General features: G+C 51.9%; 1 protein-coding gene across 11 annotated transcripts in view; it reads right to left on the reverse strand.

Annotated features, from left to right (window-relative positions):
• The window catches only part of TENM2 (teneurin transmembrane protein 2), a 1,321,709-nt gene that overhangs the window by 216,743 nt on the left and 1,084,559 nt on the right, over positions 1 to 20,407 (reverse strand). For all 11 annotated transcript variants that reach the window (XM_055129736.1, XM_055129737.1, XM_055129735.1 and 8 more), the window contains one exon: positions 9,548 to 9,786. In XM_055129736.1, coding sequence (XP_054985711.1) covers positions 9,548 to 9,786 — 239 coding nt within the window. The remainder of the gene's footprint in view (positions 1 to 9,547; positions 9,787 to 20,407) is intronic.

Below are 20,407 nucleotides of genomic sequence, written 5' to 3' on the forward strand. Positions count from 1 at the left end.
AGCTCCCCGTGGTGTATTCGATACCTCCAAAACAGTCACAACAAGTCTCACAATGGGGATGTTATTGGTGCCTGCTCGAGCAAATCGGTGAACAATGGGACGACAGTGCTGCAGTGCTACTGTGGTTTACAAAGTTACGGATAGCTGAGTTTTAGACATATAATGTTCTGGTACCCATTCTTCCACCAATGCCAGCTTTTTTTTTTTTTTTGCGTTTTTGGGTCACACCCAGAGATGCTCAGGGGTTAATCCTGGCTCTGCATTCAGGAATCACTCCTGGTGGTGCTCGGGGGACCATATGGGATGCTGGGAATCGAGCCCGAGTTGGCTGTGTGCAAGGCACACACCCTACCTGCTGTGCTATGGCTCCACTCCCCAATGCCAGCTTCTGTCCCCAGCCTGCCCCCAGGGCTGCCCCCAGCCTGCCACTTTGACAGGCACAATAAAAAGTTTGGGTGTCCACAATGCTTAAAAGTATGGGGGAAATTGTCTGTCATAGAGGCGGGGGAGGGTTGAGAGGCAGGGAAGGATACTGGGGACATTGGTGGTATAGAATGTGCACTGGTGGAGGGATGGGTGTTTGATCATTGCATGACTGAAACGCAAACATGAAACCTTCGTAACTGTTTCTCACGGTGATTCAATAAAAAAAGAGGAAAGTTTGGCTGTTGTAGTTCAGATCTCAAATATTCAGCGTTGTCACCTCTGCGGTTTGAATACATAGAGTTATACCACTTCCCCACATGACTGGGTGTATTGAGGCCCCGACCCTGGTGCCCCCATTACTTCCCTTCCTCATCTTCGTATTTTCCTCCTCCACTTCTTTCCTTCTCCTCCTCAGCTATTTCCCTCTTTGCCAAGAAGCAGTGTTTACTCTAGCAAAGAGCTCTTAGTACTTCTAAATTTCCTGAAACATGCTGGCATTGACTTATTTATGAGGGCTAGGGATTGATGATATGAAAAAGGGAAATTAGCGGAACATGGAATGCATTATCCTTTTCTTTTTTTTTCTTTTCAAATGCGCGTGTTAAATGTGTTAAGATAGTTGATGCTCTCTTTGCTCTCCTAAGGCCGAGGGCCCCATTCCGAGCCATCAGCTTAACACAGTTATGTATCTGACAAGCAAAAGAGGGCTCAGGCGGTGGTGGTGGTGGAGGGGGCATTCAATTCTGGGTGTCTCTTCTTACAATCCCAGTATGAATTTTCTCCAGGGGTATTTTCAAGGAAGGAGGCTGGCTCAAGACGACCTTGAGAGGAACAAAGATGTTTTCCATCGTGCACTCTGGGGTCGACTTTCTGCCTTCTACAGCGGCAGAGCTAAGCAGGGCATCTCAGTGCTGCAAGAGATGGTGTGTGGGCTTGGGTACCGTCTCTACTGGGTACCTTGGAGCAATTGCTTCCATTTCTAAGTCCAGGCTCATTTTACAGAGACGCAGCCAAACAGACTCCCAGACTGATGCCGCTATCTGCTTCTTCACCTTGAACTCCCAACTAAACCCTGCTCCCCTGTTGCAGTACATGAGCCAAAGGGGTGTTGGGGTGCCAGACACAACACTTCCGAGCTTCCCCTGGGAAGCACGCTCAGGGAAGAAAAGAAAAATCACAGATGCCCCCAGAAGGCGCCCACGTGGTGCTTTCACTGCCTCTCCCTGGTTCCTTAGCAGGAACACTTCCTAACTGGGAAATGCAGTTGGAAACGGAGGCAGTGATGGCTTCTGGCAGCCAGCGACGTCCCTTGGGGGCGGGGGGCGGGGGTGTGAGGGTGGGGGTGGAGGGGCCAGTGAAATGATGGCTCTGGGATTCCGGGTACTCGCAGAGGCGGCAAACAAAAGGTTGAACTCAGCCCTCGAGTTACCAGCATGCGACACATACTTCCTGATGACCTCCTAGAAGCCGAGCACTGTTTGGGAGGCAATACGATGATCCCCAGAACCTAGACTGCTCACCTCAGTGGACCTGGCCTAGGGGTGCCAGCTGATGCAAACATCACCGTCTCTCACTCTGGCTGGGCCTCGGTTGTGTGGCAGGTCACACTGGATTTCTCTAATTCTGATGCACATACTAGTGCTCCTCTAGCCTGCCCGCTGCATGCATGCACACATACCCACACCCACACACGCACACACACATCCACACTCACACACACATCCACACATGCACACCCACACATACGCACACACATGTGCACACATGCATGCGCATGCACACACATGTGTGCACACACACAGGAAATCAGAACACACTGTCATAGGATTTTTTTTTTCTTCTTGGGTCACACCTGGCGATGCACAGGGGTTCCTCCTGGCTCATGCACTCAGGGATTACTTCTGGAGGTGCTCGGGGGACCCTTTGGGATGCTGGGAATCGAACCTGGGTCGACAGTGTGCAAGGCAAACGCCCTCCCCGCTGTGCTGTCTCTCCAGCCCCACTGTCATAGGGTTTTTCTGGCAGTAACAGGCAGGCAGGCCGCACACAGATCAATGAGGTTGACCATGGGCTTGTTATTCAACAGGCTGGACACCAATCCAGGTGGTCTGTGAGCATCTCTGCCCCAATTATAAGAAGCATGTGATAAGGGCTGTGGTAGCACTGTAGCACTGCCATCCCGTTGTTCATCGATTTGCTCGAGCGGGCACCAGTAACGTCTCCATTGTGAGACTTGTTGTTACTGTTTTTGGCATATGGAATATGCCACGGGGAGCTTGCCAGGCTCTGCCATGCAGGTGGGATACTTTTGGTAGCCTGCTGGGCTCTCTGAGAGGGATGGAGGAATTGAACCCGGGTTAGCCGCATGCAAGACAAACTCCCCCTCCGCTGTGCTATTGCTCCAGCCTGCGGTAGGACATCAAAATTAGATTGATAACCTCTCCTCCAGCCCAGATGTTGACTTGGCTCCACCTCGATGCCCAGGGACTGAAGGAGCACTAAAAATGGGGATCATCTGGGAACAGCAGAAGGAGCCTCAGAGAGAGGGAGTGTCCTGTGTTACGGCGGTGGGAGGGACAGGATCTTTGATGGTCAGTGTGGGGACTCCTAGACTTACACACACACACACACACACACACACACACACACACACACACAATGATGCCCCCTGGAAGAACATATTGTTGCAGACTAATGCTGAGTCAATACAAAAGAGGGGAAAGGAACTGCACACTTTTAATCCGACAACTTCCTTCAAGGAACTGTGGGTTTGGTGAATCCTCAGTGATGCCATCGAATAAACAGAATTTGAGTTTTGGAGGAGGGATGATAACATTAGGGCCGCCCATTCCTGCTTCTGGGTGGAGAGATGGAGCGATCGGTGCTATAAAACCCCGTGATAGGGACATAGAGAGAGAGACAGAGAGAGAGACAGAAAGACAGAGAGAGAATGGGAGTGAGAGAGAGAGACAAAGAAAGAGAGAACAAAGGGGAGGGCCAAGCACTTGCCTTGCACACAGCCAACGCTGGTTCACACATGAGTCCTGTCACCAGCATTGATCCCTGAGCACAGAGCCAGGAGTAAGCCCTGAGCACTGCTGGGGGAGGCCCCCCCACCCCGTCCCAAATTGAAAACCAAAACGAAAAAACCCAAACAGAAGTCCAGGACATAGAGTAGAGGGGGATCCAGGAGAGAAGTGGGCGTCCACTCCTGGACTCTTTCCCCTACATCACAAACTTCATGGCAGCACAATGTCCTGGGGGCGGGGACAGGTGAGACAGCAATGCTCTGTCTGGGTGGCAGTCTTGAGGGGCCTTTGGGTGCAGCTTATGGTCACTCCTCCCTGGCTCTGAGTTAGCATTTTTGACAGTGGCAGAGACACCCATTGTCCCCTTCGTTTGCACCCCCAGAAGTCGGCATAGGGTGTTTGGGCTTGATTGACAGCCTTCCTTGACTTCTGATTGGGTGGCTGGGTGTGGAGGCGGGGATAGCAAAGGCACCTCCCCTCGGAGGAAGGCCATTATCCTGCTGGAAGGGGTGCCCAGTTGCCGTAAGGACTTGATTTACTTTGTGTGGCTGGACATACCCCGCTCTTACAGATGCTGAGGGCTAAGCACACATAGCACAATTTCCATGCTAAGTGTGGTATTGGAATTCTGCGGATGAGAGACCATTATTAATAGTATTAAACACCACAGAACCTCAATCAATAAAAACATTTAAAAAATATTAATGTCAGGGGCTGGAGCAATGGTACAGTGGGGAAGGCATTTATTTGCCTTACACATGGCTGAGCCGGGTTCGATCCTGGGCATCTCATATGGTCTCCTGAGCACTGCCAGGAGTAATTCTTGAGTGCAAAGCCAGGAGTAACCCCTGAGCATCGCCAGGTGTGACCCAAAGAGCCAAATATATCTATATATCTCACTATATGTATATATACATCTATATATCTATATGTATAAACACACACATAGCCCTGCACAGTGTTTCTTGCCACCTGCTGTCACTTCCTCTATGTCCCCCCGCCACCCCTCCCCCACCCCCGGCGCACGCCGCCCCCACCGCCCCCCCAAATCTGCTCCCGCTCCCCAGCTCCGATAGAGAGAGATGGGAATACACACAACGGCAGCAGAGAACGCGGGACGCGTCAAGTTTCCGTCTCAACACGTCAATTTCTCAGATGCCGCAACTTTCAACACACGCTAGGTTTTTCAGCTCCCACGGAAAATAATCTCTCATTGTTTGCCAAAGACACTGAAAGCGCCCCAAATTACCGCACTTTGAACATCCTGACACATTGATGGCCTGCCTTCTTCCCGGATCAAAGCGAGAGAGTGGCAGAACGCAGACGGAGGCACCGCAGAGGGAAAACACAGGATTTCCCGCACACCCTGGGTTGCTTGCAGTGAGCCGGGAAGATGCTAGGTGCGTTTCCCACCTCTCTACCATGTATTTGAGTTTGGCAGGGATGTGATGAGCTAGAAACCCAGCTGGGATTCACATCCCCATCGCCCTTTGTCCCCCCCCGCCCCCCAACCCTTTCCAGCCCCAGCCGAGTTTTGGACAGAAGCTCCATTGCAGTTTCCTGCTGTGTTTTACTTCAGGGGCCACTATCTCACCCCAAGACATAGTGAACCACGTGGCAGAATGCAGGGGTTTACCAGGACACTAGGAGTCACCAAGCTACTTTCCTCTGTAGGGTTTTATCCTCGCAAGAACTGGGGTGCCTTGAGGGGAGGGGGGTTAGATTTAGCATGCATGAACCAGGAACAGAAAAGGGATCATAATCGTTCAAAAAAACAGCACACAGTTACAATCTGTTGGGAAATCCCAACAGAGAAGGAATTGGATCTACTGGATTTTTGTTGTTGTTGTTGTTGGTTGTGGTGATGATGGCTTGGCAGGGCAGTGGGGATCAGGGAGGTATTGTGTTTGGGTCACACCTGGCAGTGCTCAAGGGTTACTCCTGGCTCTGTGCTCAGGGGTTGCTCCCAGTCATGTTCAAGGGACCCCGTGGGAGTAGGCATCAAACTGGGGTTGGCCACAGGCAAGGCAAGTGCCTTAACTTTTATACCATCTCCCTGGCACTGTCATGAAGTAATTTTTAAAGGAATTATTTATTTTTGGCTTTTTTGGGGTCCCCCCTGGCAGTGCTCAGGGGCTATTCCTGGCTCTGCACTCAGGAGTTACTCCGAGCATTGCTCGGGGAACCCTATGGGATATCAACCTGGGTGGTCTGCATGTAAGACAAATACCATACCCACTGTCGTATTGCTCCCGTCCCCTTGGAGTAAATTCTTTTGGAAAACAGGAAATGGTTTTGCATAGCCTGTCGAGATCAGTGATTGAGGGCAGGAGTTTGTGGCAAAGCTCACGTGTATCCTATTCCTTCTGTGACGTGGGGAACTGTTTCAAGTGGACTTTTAGGATGAAAAAGTGCAGGGAGGGGTGTTCGATAGGACTGAAACTCAATCATGAAAGCCTTGTAACTGTATCTCATGGTGATTCAATAAAAAAAGAAATTTAAAAAGAGATGGAAAAGCTTTCATCCAAGAGCACTTATTTTTGGGGTGTGTATGTGTGTGTGTGTGCCAGGGAAGAAGCCCGGAACTTTGGTGGGGGGTGTGTGTGTGTGTGTGTCTCCCAGAGCTTCATGCACGCAAAACTTTCTTAGAGAACGTTTTTCATAACAGGGAAGGGTGACTTGATTCCCCAGATCTGGTTTTGACCGGCCTGAGTGTCAAAGGTCATCCCTACACACAGGTGCTTTCAATAGATCCGTTTGCAGCCCCGCAAACACAGCAAGTCTGAACTGGGCACAGCTCATCAGGGGAGAAATTGGCTGCCGGTAGCAGGATCCAGAGGGTCCGGCCAGATAACTGGCCAGCACAAAGCTCCCAGTCACAGACACAGAATCCATGTCCCCAAGTCGGAACCAGCATCCTGTGCAGACACAGAGCATCCCTGCTTTTAAGATGCTCCTTCCAGTGGAGGGCCTGGCCTGGGAAAGACCGGGGTGTCTGAGCTGGCAGAGGAAGGCCGGGGTCCCTACTCTCTGAGGGCCAGCACCACCGCGACCCCTGCCCACAATTCTGGGTAAAGGAGGAACTTGCCACAGCTCAGACCTGCCTGCAGCAAGTTGCCCGTATCTGGAAAGTGCCCTCAGCTGGCCTGGACAGCGGGAGGCTTCCTGGGCCTCTCCCTCCGTCCACAGGGCTGTCACGCCCAGCCCCAGAGCCTGTTCGCTAACGTCCTGGGGTGGATGCTCCTGTTTCAGTCCCATCCTGTCAGTCACCTTCGGTCCCAACGTGACCAGGATAGAGCCGCCTTGAGAAGGGTTGATGTTCCTAAACCAGGTTGGGGGCTGTGGGTTCCACCTGGCCCCTGGGTCTTTTCGGATGGTTACAAGTAGGGAACCCTAAGTGAGGGGGGGAGGACACATTGTAACAATACATGCACTTGTGTTTGCAACTCCGGTTATGCCCCTGAGGCATTGTTATTAACGATCTACTGCTTGTCACCTCCAGCGCGATTTACACACATTAATTAATCCTCACCGTGCTTCAGAGATTTTTGCCTCTCAATCACCCATCACCTGCCCATCAGGGGGAGCCCAGATTAGTCTGCCATGGCTATAGGGCCAGAGGGTGCATCCGTGTGATGTCAAGGTCGTGACCTTGGCCCACGCTTGCAGTCCTGCTCTGGCCTTCTAGGAGTACCCCCAGTACTTCCACACCTCCCACCCTCCGGGCCGGGCCGCCCGGACCCTCCAGCCATCATTCCAAGCCATCCACTGCTCTTCAATCCGCCAGGGTCAGCGAGGAACCGTCCCTCGAACAGACAGACTTGGAAGCGACGGATTCTCACAAGACACACCGCTCAGAGAAGCTCGGACCCGCTCGGGGGAGCCTCCAGCCCAAGGAGGACTCAGTTTCCTAAACCATCATCACTCACGAGCCATGCACCCAGGGAAGACACTTTCGGTCTTGGGGGAAGCGTTCTGGTCTGGATGGAGCAAGCCATTACATTTCAACTCCCCAGTCGGAGGTGGGGAGGACACAATGTAACAATACATTCACTTGTGTTTGCAACTGTGGTCGGATCAGGCTGCCACCCTTTCTTTCTTCCTCCTGCCGGTGGGGGAGGGGGTTGGTTGCCGGGGCTGGAACCGGCAGAGGCCGCGTAGCCCCTGGTTCCACATTAGGGCTAGCCCAGGAGCCAGTCAACACCGAAGTGAGCCCAGGGGTCCTTTTTGCCCTGAAGCTGGACCCTGCCCACAGCCCTGCCCCTTCAGGACACAGCAAACTGCCTGGGTCTCTGGCGACCCCTCGGGAGTCCCCAGTCCTTAGGGACTAGCAAGAAGGGCTAACCCAGAATTCAGGTGTCCATTTTTTTGTCGTTTTATTTCTTTTTCTTTTTTTTTTCTTTTTGGGTCACACCCGGCAATGCACAGAGGTTACTCCTGGCTCATGCACTCAGGAATCACCCCTGGCGGTGCTCAGGGGACCACATGGGATGCTGGGATTTGAACCCGGGTCGGCCGCGTGCAAGGCAAATGCCCTCCTCGCTGTGCTCACTTCAGCCCCTCCTTTTTTTTTTTTTTAGAGGGAGCTTCAGTGCTCAGGACAATCCTGTGTGACGCAGAGAGGCAAAGTAGGGCTGGCAGCCTGCAAGGCTAGCGACTTACTCCTTCCTGCTCTCTCTCCATCCCTCACCAGTTTTTTTTTTTTTTCTTATAAATGCGAGGGGCTTGAGCACAAACAGGTTTCCTTTGAGGCCAGCCCAAACAAGGGGCTGGCAGGCAGAGGGCCTGGAACAGATGCTCTGAAACCCAGCCCAAACGCTTAATTGTTTCAAATTAACTTTATCAAATATCCCCTGGCCTCCTCCGGGAAGCCCTCCCAACCCCCCAGGGCGCGGCTGCCCCTCACAAGGCTGGTGGCCAGTGCTCCAGAAATGAGGCTCCGGGTGGGGGTGTGAGCGGCTGTGTGTCTGCCCTGGGGGGGTTTAGGTGCTCCAGCTCGGGCCTCTTTGGCTTTCCACGGGTACCAGGCTGCGACCCACAGACGCACACCCACTGCACAAGCCCCGAAGTGCAGGACCGCTGCATTTAACCCCAAAGGCAACTTCATCAATCTGCGAACCTCAGTCAGACACCGCCCCTTCTCCCCCCCTCCAATCCTGCAGAGCACAGTGCTCTGGGGATGCATGGGGCATGGGGCATGGGTGGGTTTCAGCTTTTTTCCATTTTTCCAGCCTCTGGAAACAGGCTGGTGAGGTGGGCTTGGACTGGGCATTTTACCGGGCCCTCGGACCTCTCTCCCTCTGCCGTGAGGATTTCGGCTCCAGGGAACGGGGTGGTGTGTGCATTTCCGAGCACGCAGTTAAAAACAAACAAACACACAAACAAACAAATAACCTGGTGATGGACGAGGGAGCTAAAGGCTACTTTGGGAGTGCGGGACCCGCTGGCAGGAAGGACCCATTTTCAGCTTGCCTCCGAGAAAACAGTACCCTCAAGATGCTTAATTTCCCTCCCCACAAATGGCATTCAGAATCACACAGGAGAAACTCATCAGGTTGAAATGGATTTCAGGAGGGGGGCCAGGGGAAAAAAAAACCCACTCCCATCCATCATGCCTTTTTTGGCTTTTTGGGGGTCACACCCAGCAAAGCTCAGGGGTTCCTCCTGGCTCTGCACTCAGGAGTCACTTCTGGCCTTGCTCGGGGGACCCTATGGGGATGCCAGGGATTGAACCCGGGTTGGCAGCATGCAAGACCAGCGCCCTGCTCTCTCTTTCTCTCCTGCATGCTCCGAGAATTGGTTCTTCTTGTTTGTTTGCTACAATTATTCAGAGGACTCACACCTGGGGCTCCTGGGGGGCAGGGCTCAAGATGGGTCCCACCCAGCGATGCTCAGGGGTTCCTCCTGGCTCTGCACTCAGGAATGACTCCTGGCAGTGCTCGGGGGACCCTATGGATGCCGGGGGTGGAACCTGGGTCGGCTGCATGCAGACAACACGCCCTTCCTGCTGGACTATCGCTCCAGCCTCACCCTGGTGCATTTTTCCACCTTTTGAGGGAGTGGGGGCGGGGGGGGGCGCGGCGGCCACTCACCTATGAAATAGGCCAGCAGGATGGCCAGCAGGAGCGCGGCGGCGATGGCCGACAGGGCGGCGCACTTCCAGCTGCAGTACTTGGACGGCTTCTTCAGCTTGAAGGCCTTGCGGGAGAAGGTGTTGCGGGGCAGCAGGCGCGGCGGGGGCGTGTACACGGTTCCTGAGGTCAGAGGGTAGCCGGGAGAGGAGCTGCTGAACAGAGGCGTGCTGCCCGAGGACGTCTTAAAGAGAAAGTGCCTGCAAGGATGGAGACGGGGAACGAGAGAGTCAGGACGGGGCGGCAAAAAGAGCATCCCACGATGGCCCTCATTGATGGTTGATGCGATAAAAATACACGGAGGATACACAGAGGAGGGGGTCCCGGCGCCAGAGCACGGGCGGGGAGGGCAGTGGCCTTGCACGTGGGTGACCTGGGTTCCATCCCCAGCATCCCACCGAGGCCCTGTGCACAGCCAGGAGTGATTCCTGAGCACAGAGCCAGGAGTCAACCCTGAGCATCGCTGGGTGTGATTCCTGAGCTCAGAGCCAGGAGTCAACCCTGAGCATCCTCAGGTCATCCTCAACCTCTCTCCTAGCAAAAAGAAAAAAATAAATACACATAGCACAGCGGTTGGGCGTTCGCCTTTCATGCAGCCGACCAGTGTTCGATTCCTCCGCTCCTCTCGGAGAGCCCAGCAAGCTACCGAGAGTATCATGCCAGTACGGCAGAGCCTGGCAAGCTACCCATGCGTATTAGATATGCCCAAAACAGTAACAATAAGTTTCTCAATGAAAGATGTTACTGGTGCCCGCTTGAACAAATCGATGAGCAACTGGATGACAGTGACAGTGACACATAGTAGCAGACTAATACCCAAAAAGAGTAGCAAGTAGGACCAGGAGGACTGGCCTGCGGTTGAAAGTTTGTTGCAAGTGGTTTTTTTTTTTGGGTGGGAGGGCAGTTAGGAGAGAGGAGTCCACCACCTCAGTGTTAGCTGGAAGTGGTCACTCTGGATAGGCATTGAGGGCTGGGAAGGAATGAGCGTGACAACCTTCTCAGGGGCTGCCTTGCAAACCATAAAGCCCAAAGGGGAAGAGAGAGAGAAGGAGAATAAGAGGGAGTGACAAAGAAGAAAAGTGCCAAAGAGACAGGCTGGTGGGGGTGGGGGGAGGTGTGGCGGGAGGGAAACTGGGGACGTTGGTGGTGGGAAATGTACACTGTTGAAGGGACGGGGGTTGCAACATTGTCCCACTGAAAATCAATCCCCCCCCCAACAACTTTGTAACTGTGTATCTCATGGTGATTCAATTAAAATACATAAATAAATAAAACAATAAAAATGTATTCCAAGCAAAGCCAATGAGGCAGCTGTGCTAAAAGTGGCAAGGTGGCAACTAAAGAATGAAGATGAGGGGGCTGGAGCGATAGCACAGCAGGTAGGGCGTTTGCCTTGCACGCAGCCGACCCGGGTTCAATTCCCAGCATCCCAGAGGGTCCCCCGAGCACCACCAGGAGTGATTCCTGAGTGCAGAGCCAGGAGTAACCCCTGTGCATCGCCGGGTGTGATTCAAAAAGAAAAAAAAATTAGATAGAAGATGAGGACCCTGCAAGGTAGTACAGCGGGGAGGGCACTGGCCTTGCTGCACACCCATTCATCACCTAGGTTCGCTCCCTGGCACTGCACAGGGGTCCCCAGAGCACCTTCCGGGAGGGACTGATTCCTGAGCAGAGCCAGGAGGAAGCCTGAGCACTGTCAGGCAGAGCCCCAAACCCACCCCGCCAACAACAACCCAAATGAACAACAAATGATGATGACGATGAAGCTTGTCACCAGCAGATACCGCAGACCAGCTATTGATGGCCTTGAAACTAGTCACCGCTCACGTTTCCATGGAAGCAAGCAGAAGCAAGCGTGGACATACCATGATGCCCAAGAACCTAAGCCCCACATGGTCTCTTGCGTCTATGCTCTTGGATGGACCCTTGAGCTGTTTCTCATGAGCATTTTTTTTTTTTTCTGAGCTGCCTGCTCAGATGCTCTAGGGCACGCCTTCCTGGTTCTTCGGAAATGTGCCTCATACAACAAGGCACCCGTGGCCACTTGAGCTTTGCTGTGACCACAGGACCATGGGACCTGCTGTGGATAACCCACACAGCCCTGTCTCTGGGGTCAGGAGCCTTTAGGGACCGTCAATGTGCTGGCAGTTGATTTTCTCTTGCGGGCGCCATTTGTAAGATCTTCCACGTGGGCTTTCTGCCCGTCTTGCTAGAGGACTAGACAAAATATGGAGTCGACGTTAAGGAGGAGTGAAGGAGAGATTAGACTCTGAGCGTTGGGAGGCCTGAGGGTGTGGTTTATTTTTTAATCTGATTTATCTTTATGATCTTTTATGTGCCACCCCCATATTTAACATCCAGGGAAGACGAGTGAAAGAAAGGAGTGGATGGATGGGTAAATGGATGGATAGATGGATGGGTGGATGGATGGACGGGTGGATGGGCAAAGTTCCCTCATTGTTCGTCATTTTCCTGGGCTTCATATTTAATATTCCAAAAAGCCACATAGGGTTTTACTTTCTCTTTGAGTGTTTGGAAGGAGTAGCTATACCTATGGGTCACTATATGTCAGCCACCACGCTCAGTATTTTACTTAAACTAGATCTTGCATCCACTCTATAAAGTGGGTACTACGATCGTGGTGTTTTAATTTTACCCACCATTGCTTACCACCACCCGTGTGTGTGTGTGTGTGTGTGTGTGTGTGTGTGTGTGTGTGTGTGTGTGTGTAAGGTGGGGGGCAGCTGACTTTCCCAGCGGGAGTCTGAGGCAAGGCTGAGGTTGTTCTAACCGGTTCTTTTCAGATAAAACCTTGAACGGTATTTGGATCCTTGACGAAGATCAAAGAAGTCTCATGTGACTGACAACCGTTTTGGAAAATGAGTATCTGATTAAAGAATTATTTTGCATTGCTAACACGGAAATAAACAACTGATATTTAAGCTATATTTGTCCTATAAGCATATGCTGTGATCTGAGGAAGTCAAGAGGTTTGATTCTGTGATTAAGGCTGGATTTCTTCTCCCATAGCTCTCTTTGAATGCTCCAGGTAACAGAGGAGGCAGGAGGTAAAGAGTTTAGAGGCATATTTTTTGGAGATGGGGCGGGGGAGGGGACCGGGCCACCCCGAGTTGTGTTCCTGGGCTATTCCTGCCTCTGTGCCCAGTAGTGTTGCTTGCATTTCCCTATGAAGCAACCAGGAATGGAATCAGATGCGTGCAAGGCAAGTGTTTTGCCTTCTATACTATGTCTCTGGTGTCTAGAGATGCATTTTGGAGCAAGGCACACCTGGATTGACATCTGAGCAGGACCGATCCTGCACCAGTGACGGCATGGACGCTACCGGCAGCCTCCAGCCTCTCACAAGTCACAAAACACCTCTAAGCCTCAGTTCCTCCAGCTGGGACAAGGAGATGAAAACTAGAGCAAGGCTGGGGCTGAAGAAGGAAGAGATTTCAGCGGGGGAGGCACTTGCCTGGCATGTGGCTGACACCAGTTTGGTCCTTGGCACCCCATGAGATTCCTCAAAACCCCACCAGCAGTGATTTCTGAGAGCAGAGCCAGGAGTAAACCCTGAACACAGCCAGGTGTGACCCCAGACAAACAACAACAACAAATCATCCCTTCATTTTTGTATATTTTGGGAGGTCGGTTCCAGCCGGCAGTGCTTGGGGACCACTCCTGACTTTGTACAGGGGTGGGGTTTACTCCAGTCCGTGCTCAGGGGGACCACGGGGTGCCAGGCCTCGGACCCGGGCTCACATATATCCCAGCCACCCGAGCCCTCTCCCCACCCCTGAGCCCGAGTTTTCAATTCATGCTGCACCGGCGGTCTCTGAGCAGAAACCCAGATTCTGAAATGCAGGACCTGACTCTCTCCAACACACCACAGCCCTCCCAGCGGCGTCTCCAGGAGGTCTCGCCTCAGCGGCACCAAAGGACGCACCTCTCCTTAGCGAGCCCGTTCATGCCTCATGCCCTTGAGAATGACGGACAGCCTTTCTCTGCAGTGGCTTTCCCCAGCTCCTTCTCACCTTCCAATGACCTAGCCTAGAAGCCATGCTGCAAGGGCCCCACCTACTACCAAGTAGCAGTGCTAGAACTACTACACCTACTACTAGTAGTATAGTAGTATACTGTTAGTTCTATACTATACTGTGTATACTAGTAGTATAGTAGTATACTGTTAGTTCTATACTATACTGTGTATACTATAGTATATATAGTAGCATATTATACTACATATAGTATAGTATATATTGCTACATATAGTATATATTGTATACATAGTAGTATACTACTATGCTATACCATTACTATGATTACACCTATTACTAGTAATATTGTAGTATGTTAGTATACTAGTTGTATACTATGCTATATATATAGTACACTATATATTGTAGGACTGGAGTGATAGCACAGTGGGTGGGGTATTTGCCTTGTACGTGGCCGACCTGGGTTCTTGGAGAGACCAGCAAGCTACCAAGAGTATCCCACCCACATGGTAGAGCCTGGGAAGCTCCCTGTGGTGTATTCCATATGCCAAAAATAGTAACAACAAGTCTCACAATGGAGACGTTACTGGTGCCCACTCTGGCAAAATGATGAACAATGGGATGACAGTGACAGTGCAGTGCTACTATATATTGTATGCACAGTAGTATACTACTTTGCTATGCTATCACTACTATTATACCTATTACTAGTAATATAGCAGTTTACTAGTATATTAATAGCATATTCCATATACTATTAATATATGGTCTATATACTATATACTATTAATATATAATATATAATAGTATACTGTACTATATATAGCTTGCATAGTGGTATGCTACTATTACTACTACTTGGTAATAGCAATACTACCAAGTCTTAGTATTACTATTACTATGACACCTATTATATTACACAAGAACTCTTCTCTCCCTCTCCCTGCTCTTCCAGTCGATAACACTGGAATAAGATCCGAAGTCCTTCCCATGCTTTCCAAGATCTGGTACAATCTATTCTCTTTGGCTCACTCTCCAATGAGAAATTCTGCCACCAGCCTCTTTTTCATGCCCCTGGTGACACACATTCCATCTGTTACTTCTCAGCATCTCACTTCCAACACACTCTGCTCCAGGGCCTTTGCACATGCTAATAGAGACTCCCTCTGCCTGACTTCTCTCTCTGGCAGGGTCTATCATCCCTCTTATAACCATATGATTTTTCCTTGTTACCTGCATTACTTATCGTGTTTTCCTCATGAGAAATGAGTGCTTATGATGATGTTTCAAATAATAGGGTAAATTTTGTCTGATGTGTTCAGTTTGTGGCCTATGAAACAAATGACCTACAACCTTTCCAAGGCCAGGAGGCTAACGGCACAATACTGAGAGCATTGGAAGAGTTTAAATCAGCACACCTTCTGCTATGGAGATTAATATTTGCAAACAGACTTGCATTTTTGCTTTTTTTTTTTTGGATCACACCTGGTGATGCACAGGGGTTTCTTCCTGGCTCTGCACTCAGGAATTACCCCCGGCAGTGCTCAGGGGACCCTATGGGATGCTGGGAATAGAACCCAGGTCAGCTGCGTGCAAGGCAAACGCCCTCCCCGCTGTTCTATTATTGCTCCAGCCTCAGACTTACATTTTTGCATATGTGCATAGAGCCACATGTCTACATTTCTATGGACAAAGCCAAATCCCCCCACCAAACAACCCCCAAATAACCCCCATTTATTTCTCATCAAACCACTGACCCTTCTGCGATCTGCGTCTTAGGGCTCACGACATCAGCATCACTGTAAAGATTATGGCCGAAGGCAAATCACTTAGCTATTACGTTTCTCCTTTCTAGCTTCCAGGGGCTCAAAGAATCCTTAGACCACAATATTGAAGGTATGTCAACTCCTATTTCCGCTACCACCCAGATACACTCAACGATTAGGAATATGCTGGAGAGTAACTTTAGTGTGAGCAATTAAGAAACGAAGGATTCCATGTCTTGTCTTTTTTGGAGGGAAGGGAGGGGGACAGTTTGGGCCACACCCGGCCTAGCTCAGGGCTCATTCCTGGCTCTGCACTCAGGAATCACTTCTGGCAGTGTGCGACAGGGCCGGGGGGTGGGGGCATATGAGATTTGGGGATCAAACCCAGGTAAGCCCCATGCAAGGCAAGCACCCTATCCATGGTCCTATCTCTCTAGCCTCAGAAACGAAGGTTTCTAAAGACGTGATCTTCATAATGGACCCCCCCAAATTCCTGCTTTAGGATGGAGAAAAAGCAAGATTCCTGGGCTTCATTTAGGCTTGGACTGTGGGGATTAGACAGCAAATGAGGAAAGAAACTCTTTTTTTGTTTTGTTTTGTTTTTTGGGTCACACCCAGCGATGCACAGGGGTTACTCGGGTTACTCCTGACTTTGCACTCAGGAATCCCTCCTGGAAGTGCTCAGGGGACCCTACAGGATGCTGGGAATTGAACCTGGGTCGGCCGCGTGCAAGGCAAACGCCCTCCCCACTGTGCTATGGCTCTAGTCCTGAGGAAAGAAGCTCTTCAGGGGAGTCTAACGAGGAGAAATTCCACCCTCACTGCTTGGGGGCCTTTCCAGTGAGTCTGACTTACAGACACGCCCTGGAGGGCGGTAGAGCTCACTGATGGGACAGAAATAGCAGCACACCTCCCACCTCCCACCGTGCAGAGGCTTCCGAAGGAAAGAGGAATGTTATACCGCCAACGTCCAGTGCCCAACACGCAATAAAGGGTCAATATCCAAACTCTTGCCACAGCCATGATGGCAATTGTTGCGAGCCGGAGGAGGCTATTCTCAGAGGGTGTGAAGATTCTTCCCATGGTGCTATCTACTCGGACATTTCCAGAATTGCAGGATCTTTTCGACTCCACCGTTCTTCCTGCACTAACACACGCCTCAGAGACCTGGGCCCTACGCAAACAGGATGAGAACACTATTCGGGTATCCCAAAGAGGAATCGAAAGAGCTATGCTTGGAGTATCACGTTTCACTCAAGTGAGAGAAGGAATCCGGAGTTCAGACCTCTGCCAACGGTCAAGAATCAAGGACGCTGTCTGGTTTGCCAAGGCGTCGAAAATCAGATGGGCCGAACACGTAATGCCATTCAGAGACGACCGCTGGACTAGCACTGTTACCGACTGGATTCCACGGGATGTCAAAAGACCGCGGGGCCGCCCACCAACGAGATGGTCAGACTTCTTCATCAAAACCCTGAATGAACGGTTTGAGGCTCTTCCTGTTCCCGGAGCGAGCAGATATCATTGGGCTACACTAGCACTCGACAGGGACAAATGGAGACGTTACTGGCGCCCGCTCAAGCAAATCGAAGATCAACGGGATGACAAGTGATACAAGAGTAGATTATGGGCAACTCTGGTTCCCCAGACCTTCGGGGAGCAAGGGGGCCAAGACGGCCAGAGGGAAGACCGGAAGGGTGAGGGAACTTCTCCTGATGTGCACCCCAGACTGGGCTAGGAAGACAGCTCTGCCCCCTGTGGGGGATCGTCCCCTCCCCTGCCACCCCTGCCCCTGGAGGTCTCACTGGACCCCCTAGGATGCCTTCGCTGAACTTCTCAGCAGTCGGCCCAGGAAATAACTGAGCGCAGGACTTGGGTCGCAGCGAGACTGGGGCGTTTCCAAGGGCACTTGACATTTTTTCGAGCACAGCTCGATTGCTCTCAGAATTGGCCACTTGTGTGCCGGGAAGGAAAGGCAAATGAGCAGCCCCCGGTGGGCTGTCCTTGGGGACTGCAAAGGCTCCCAGGGAGAGAGAAGATCAGCCCGATGCATCCCCCATTCCTCGCAGCGGGGGCTGCTGGGCTCCAGCTCAGCACCCCACCTTCTGCTGAGAGTTAAACTCTGGGAGGTGGGTTCGAGGACCGGGAAGCCTTGGGCCACGCTCCCCCACTGCCCCTCATGGGAAAGCAGACACGTTCACAGGGTCACCCCCTGTAGCAACAGCTGCACCTTGCTGCTCGGAGGGGAACCTGAAGAGGATTTCCCCACGGAGGTGAGAAGCGTCGAGAGTGTTTTCTCAGGGGTTCACGAGGCTCGAGGGACCCTCCCCCCCACTCCGTCCCCGGGAGCAACAGGCCACCAGGCCCCAAGGACAGCCTCTCCTGCTTCTGTCTGGCCACATGGTTGCATGGGCGAGGTGGGGGCTGGGAGGCCCATGTTGGGGTCTGAGAAAGCTCGAATCTACTTCCACATAAATTCCCGGCAAGTGTGTTTTTTTTGCTCTATGCCAATTCAGCTCCAGAAAAGGTTTTGGAGCATCGTTTAGCCAGGAGGAGAGACCTGTAAACACACACACACACACACACACACACACACACACACACACACACACACACCATATTCTCCCATGCACTCTCCACAGGCTTGAATTGGGGGCCGTATTTAGAGACTCAGGCTTTTGCCCAGAGTTGGCTTAGAAAATCAGGGCCAGGAATTTTCTCTGATGAGACAAGGGGTGAATTAAAAAAAAAAGTCTAACAAACAAGAAATGCAAGTCCGGCCTTTGGGGAAGGAAAAACCCCGTAGACGAAGCAGGGTGGCTTTTTATTTTCTTCGTAATGACACAGCAGCCTGACTGTTTTGGAACACGAGCCCGGAGAGGAAGTGATCGCTAAACTACTGGATACCCCGACACAAACCCTCCCCACCACACACACCTTGTTTGACCCAAGGAACCCCCCCACTGGCTCCCACGCCACCGAAGACAGCAGCAGAGACACCAACCCCCTCCACAGCGGGCACCACTTCTCAGCTGCCAACCAGGGGGAGCCCAAGAGATGGCGTCTCTATTTTCCGAGGGGTTGGCTTGACTCCCGGGGGGAATTGCAGTGGGGTTTTGAGACAGAAAAGGGATCCACAATTCTCCTACTTCCACTGTGAAGGTCAAGTTTCCGCCTTTGTTTTCCTTTCTCCCTCTCTGTGTCTCTCTCCCTCTCCCTTTCTTTCCCTCTCTTCTCTCTCTCCCCTCACTCTCCCTCTCCCTCTCTCTCCTTCCCTTTCTCCCTCCTTCTCTCTCCCTTTCTTTCCCTCTCTCTCCCTCCCTCCCCCTCTCTCTCCCTCCTTCTCCCTCCCTCCCTCCTTCCCTTCATCCCTCTCTCTCCCTTTCTCTCCCTCTCTCCCTCTCTCCCCTATCTCTCCCTCGCTCCCTCCCTCCTTCTCTCTCTCCCTCTCTCCATTTCTCTCCCCTCTCCCTTTCTCTCCTCTCTCTCCTTTTCTCTCCCCTCCCTCCCTCTCCCTCTCTCTTCCTCCTCTCTCTCTCTTTCCCTCTCCCTCTTTCTCTCCCTCTCCTCCCTCTCTTTTCCTCTTTCTCTCTCTCCCTCCCTCTTTTCCTCCTTCCTTCTCTCTCTCCCTCTCCCCCCTCTTTCTCCCTCCCTCTCCCTGTCTCTCCCCTCTCCCTCCCTCCCTCTCCCTCTCTTTCTCCCTCTCTCCCTCTCTCTCCCTCTTTCCTTCTCCCTCTTTCTATCCCTCCCCTCCGTCTCTTTTCCTCTTTCTCTCTCCCTCCCTCTTTTCCTCCTTCCTTCTCTCTCTAACTCTTTCCCCTCTCTCTCCCTCCCTCTCCCTGTTCCTCCCTTCTCTCTTCCTCCCTCTCCCTGTCTCTCCCCTCTCTCTCCCTCCTTCTCTCTCTCCCTCTCTCCTCCCTTTCCCTCCCTCTCCCTCCCTCTCTCTCTCTCCCTCCCCCCTCTCTCTGTCATGTAGATTCCCTCTGTCTCCTTACACCCCAGTCATACCCAGGGTGCAGGCAAGGTCTCCTTGGCCCCTTCCCCTGGAAACCCAGGAACCCCCTGGAACCATCTCAACACCGGTGCCAGGTGGTCACAACAAAGCAGCCTGGTGGTCAGCAAAACAAGATACTGACCGCTATTCTACTGGAGGAAAAAAAAGGATCTCCTTAAGACGTAAGCTTGCTGGGGTTCAGGGGAGCAGATTGAAATATTGGTACACAGCCTGGTTATCCCGAAAACAGTCTCTTTAATTTCTCCACTGGGGTGGCAGGGGTTGGATTAAAAGCAGGGACAAGATGGCCATGGCCACGGGCCACTAGTGGCGGACTGTGACCAGTAAGGCCAGATTCCTTCACATTTTACTGGGTCCGGCCATGTCCTTTGGAAACGGTGGGGTTTATTGTCTCTCAAGGAGTCAGTTTAATAAAGAGGCAGCCCATAAAAGGTACTGTAGCATGTAAAGTTACTGTAATTAGGTTTTCAGGAGATATAATAAAACATTTAGCTGGAGAGAGGTTAAATAACCACCGCGCTCATGTCTTCATTACGAGCTTCTCCAGCAGGAGTTGGGTGAGGGTGGGGGAGGGGGAGTTCAAAGGGGGCGGGGGGGGGCCAGGAGGGAAGGAGAGCGCACGAGAGGAGCAAACGCAGCAGAAGGATGAGACAGAAAAAGCATGCAAGTGAGAAAGACAGATGACAGGCGTGGCTGTGCTCAAAAGGGCTGGAGCATATGCTTTGTACACAAGAACCCCCAGATCCTTCCCCAGCACCCATGAGCACTGAACCCAGAGTATCCCCCAAGCACCACCAGGCATGATGCAAAAGCTAAAATTAAAAATAAAACATATAGGGGCCGGAGCGATAGCACAGCGGGTAGGGCGTTTGCCTTGCACGCGGCCGACCCGGGTTCGATCCTCGGCATCCCATATGGTCCCCCAAGCACCGCCAGGAGTAATTCCTGAGTGCAAAGCCAGGAGTAACCCCTGAGCATCGCTGGGTGGGACCCAAAAAGCAAAAAAAAAAATAAATAAATAAATAAAACATATATATATATA

The sequence above is a fragment of the Sorex araneus genome, chromosome 2 (genome assembly GCF_027595985.1).
Source record: "Sorex araneus isolate mSorAra2 chromosome 2, mSorAra2.pri, whole genome shotgun sequence".
NCBI classification, from domain to species: Eukaryota; Metazoa; Chordata; class Mammalia; order Eulipotyphla; family Soricidae; genus Sorex; species Sorex araneus.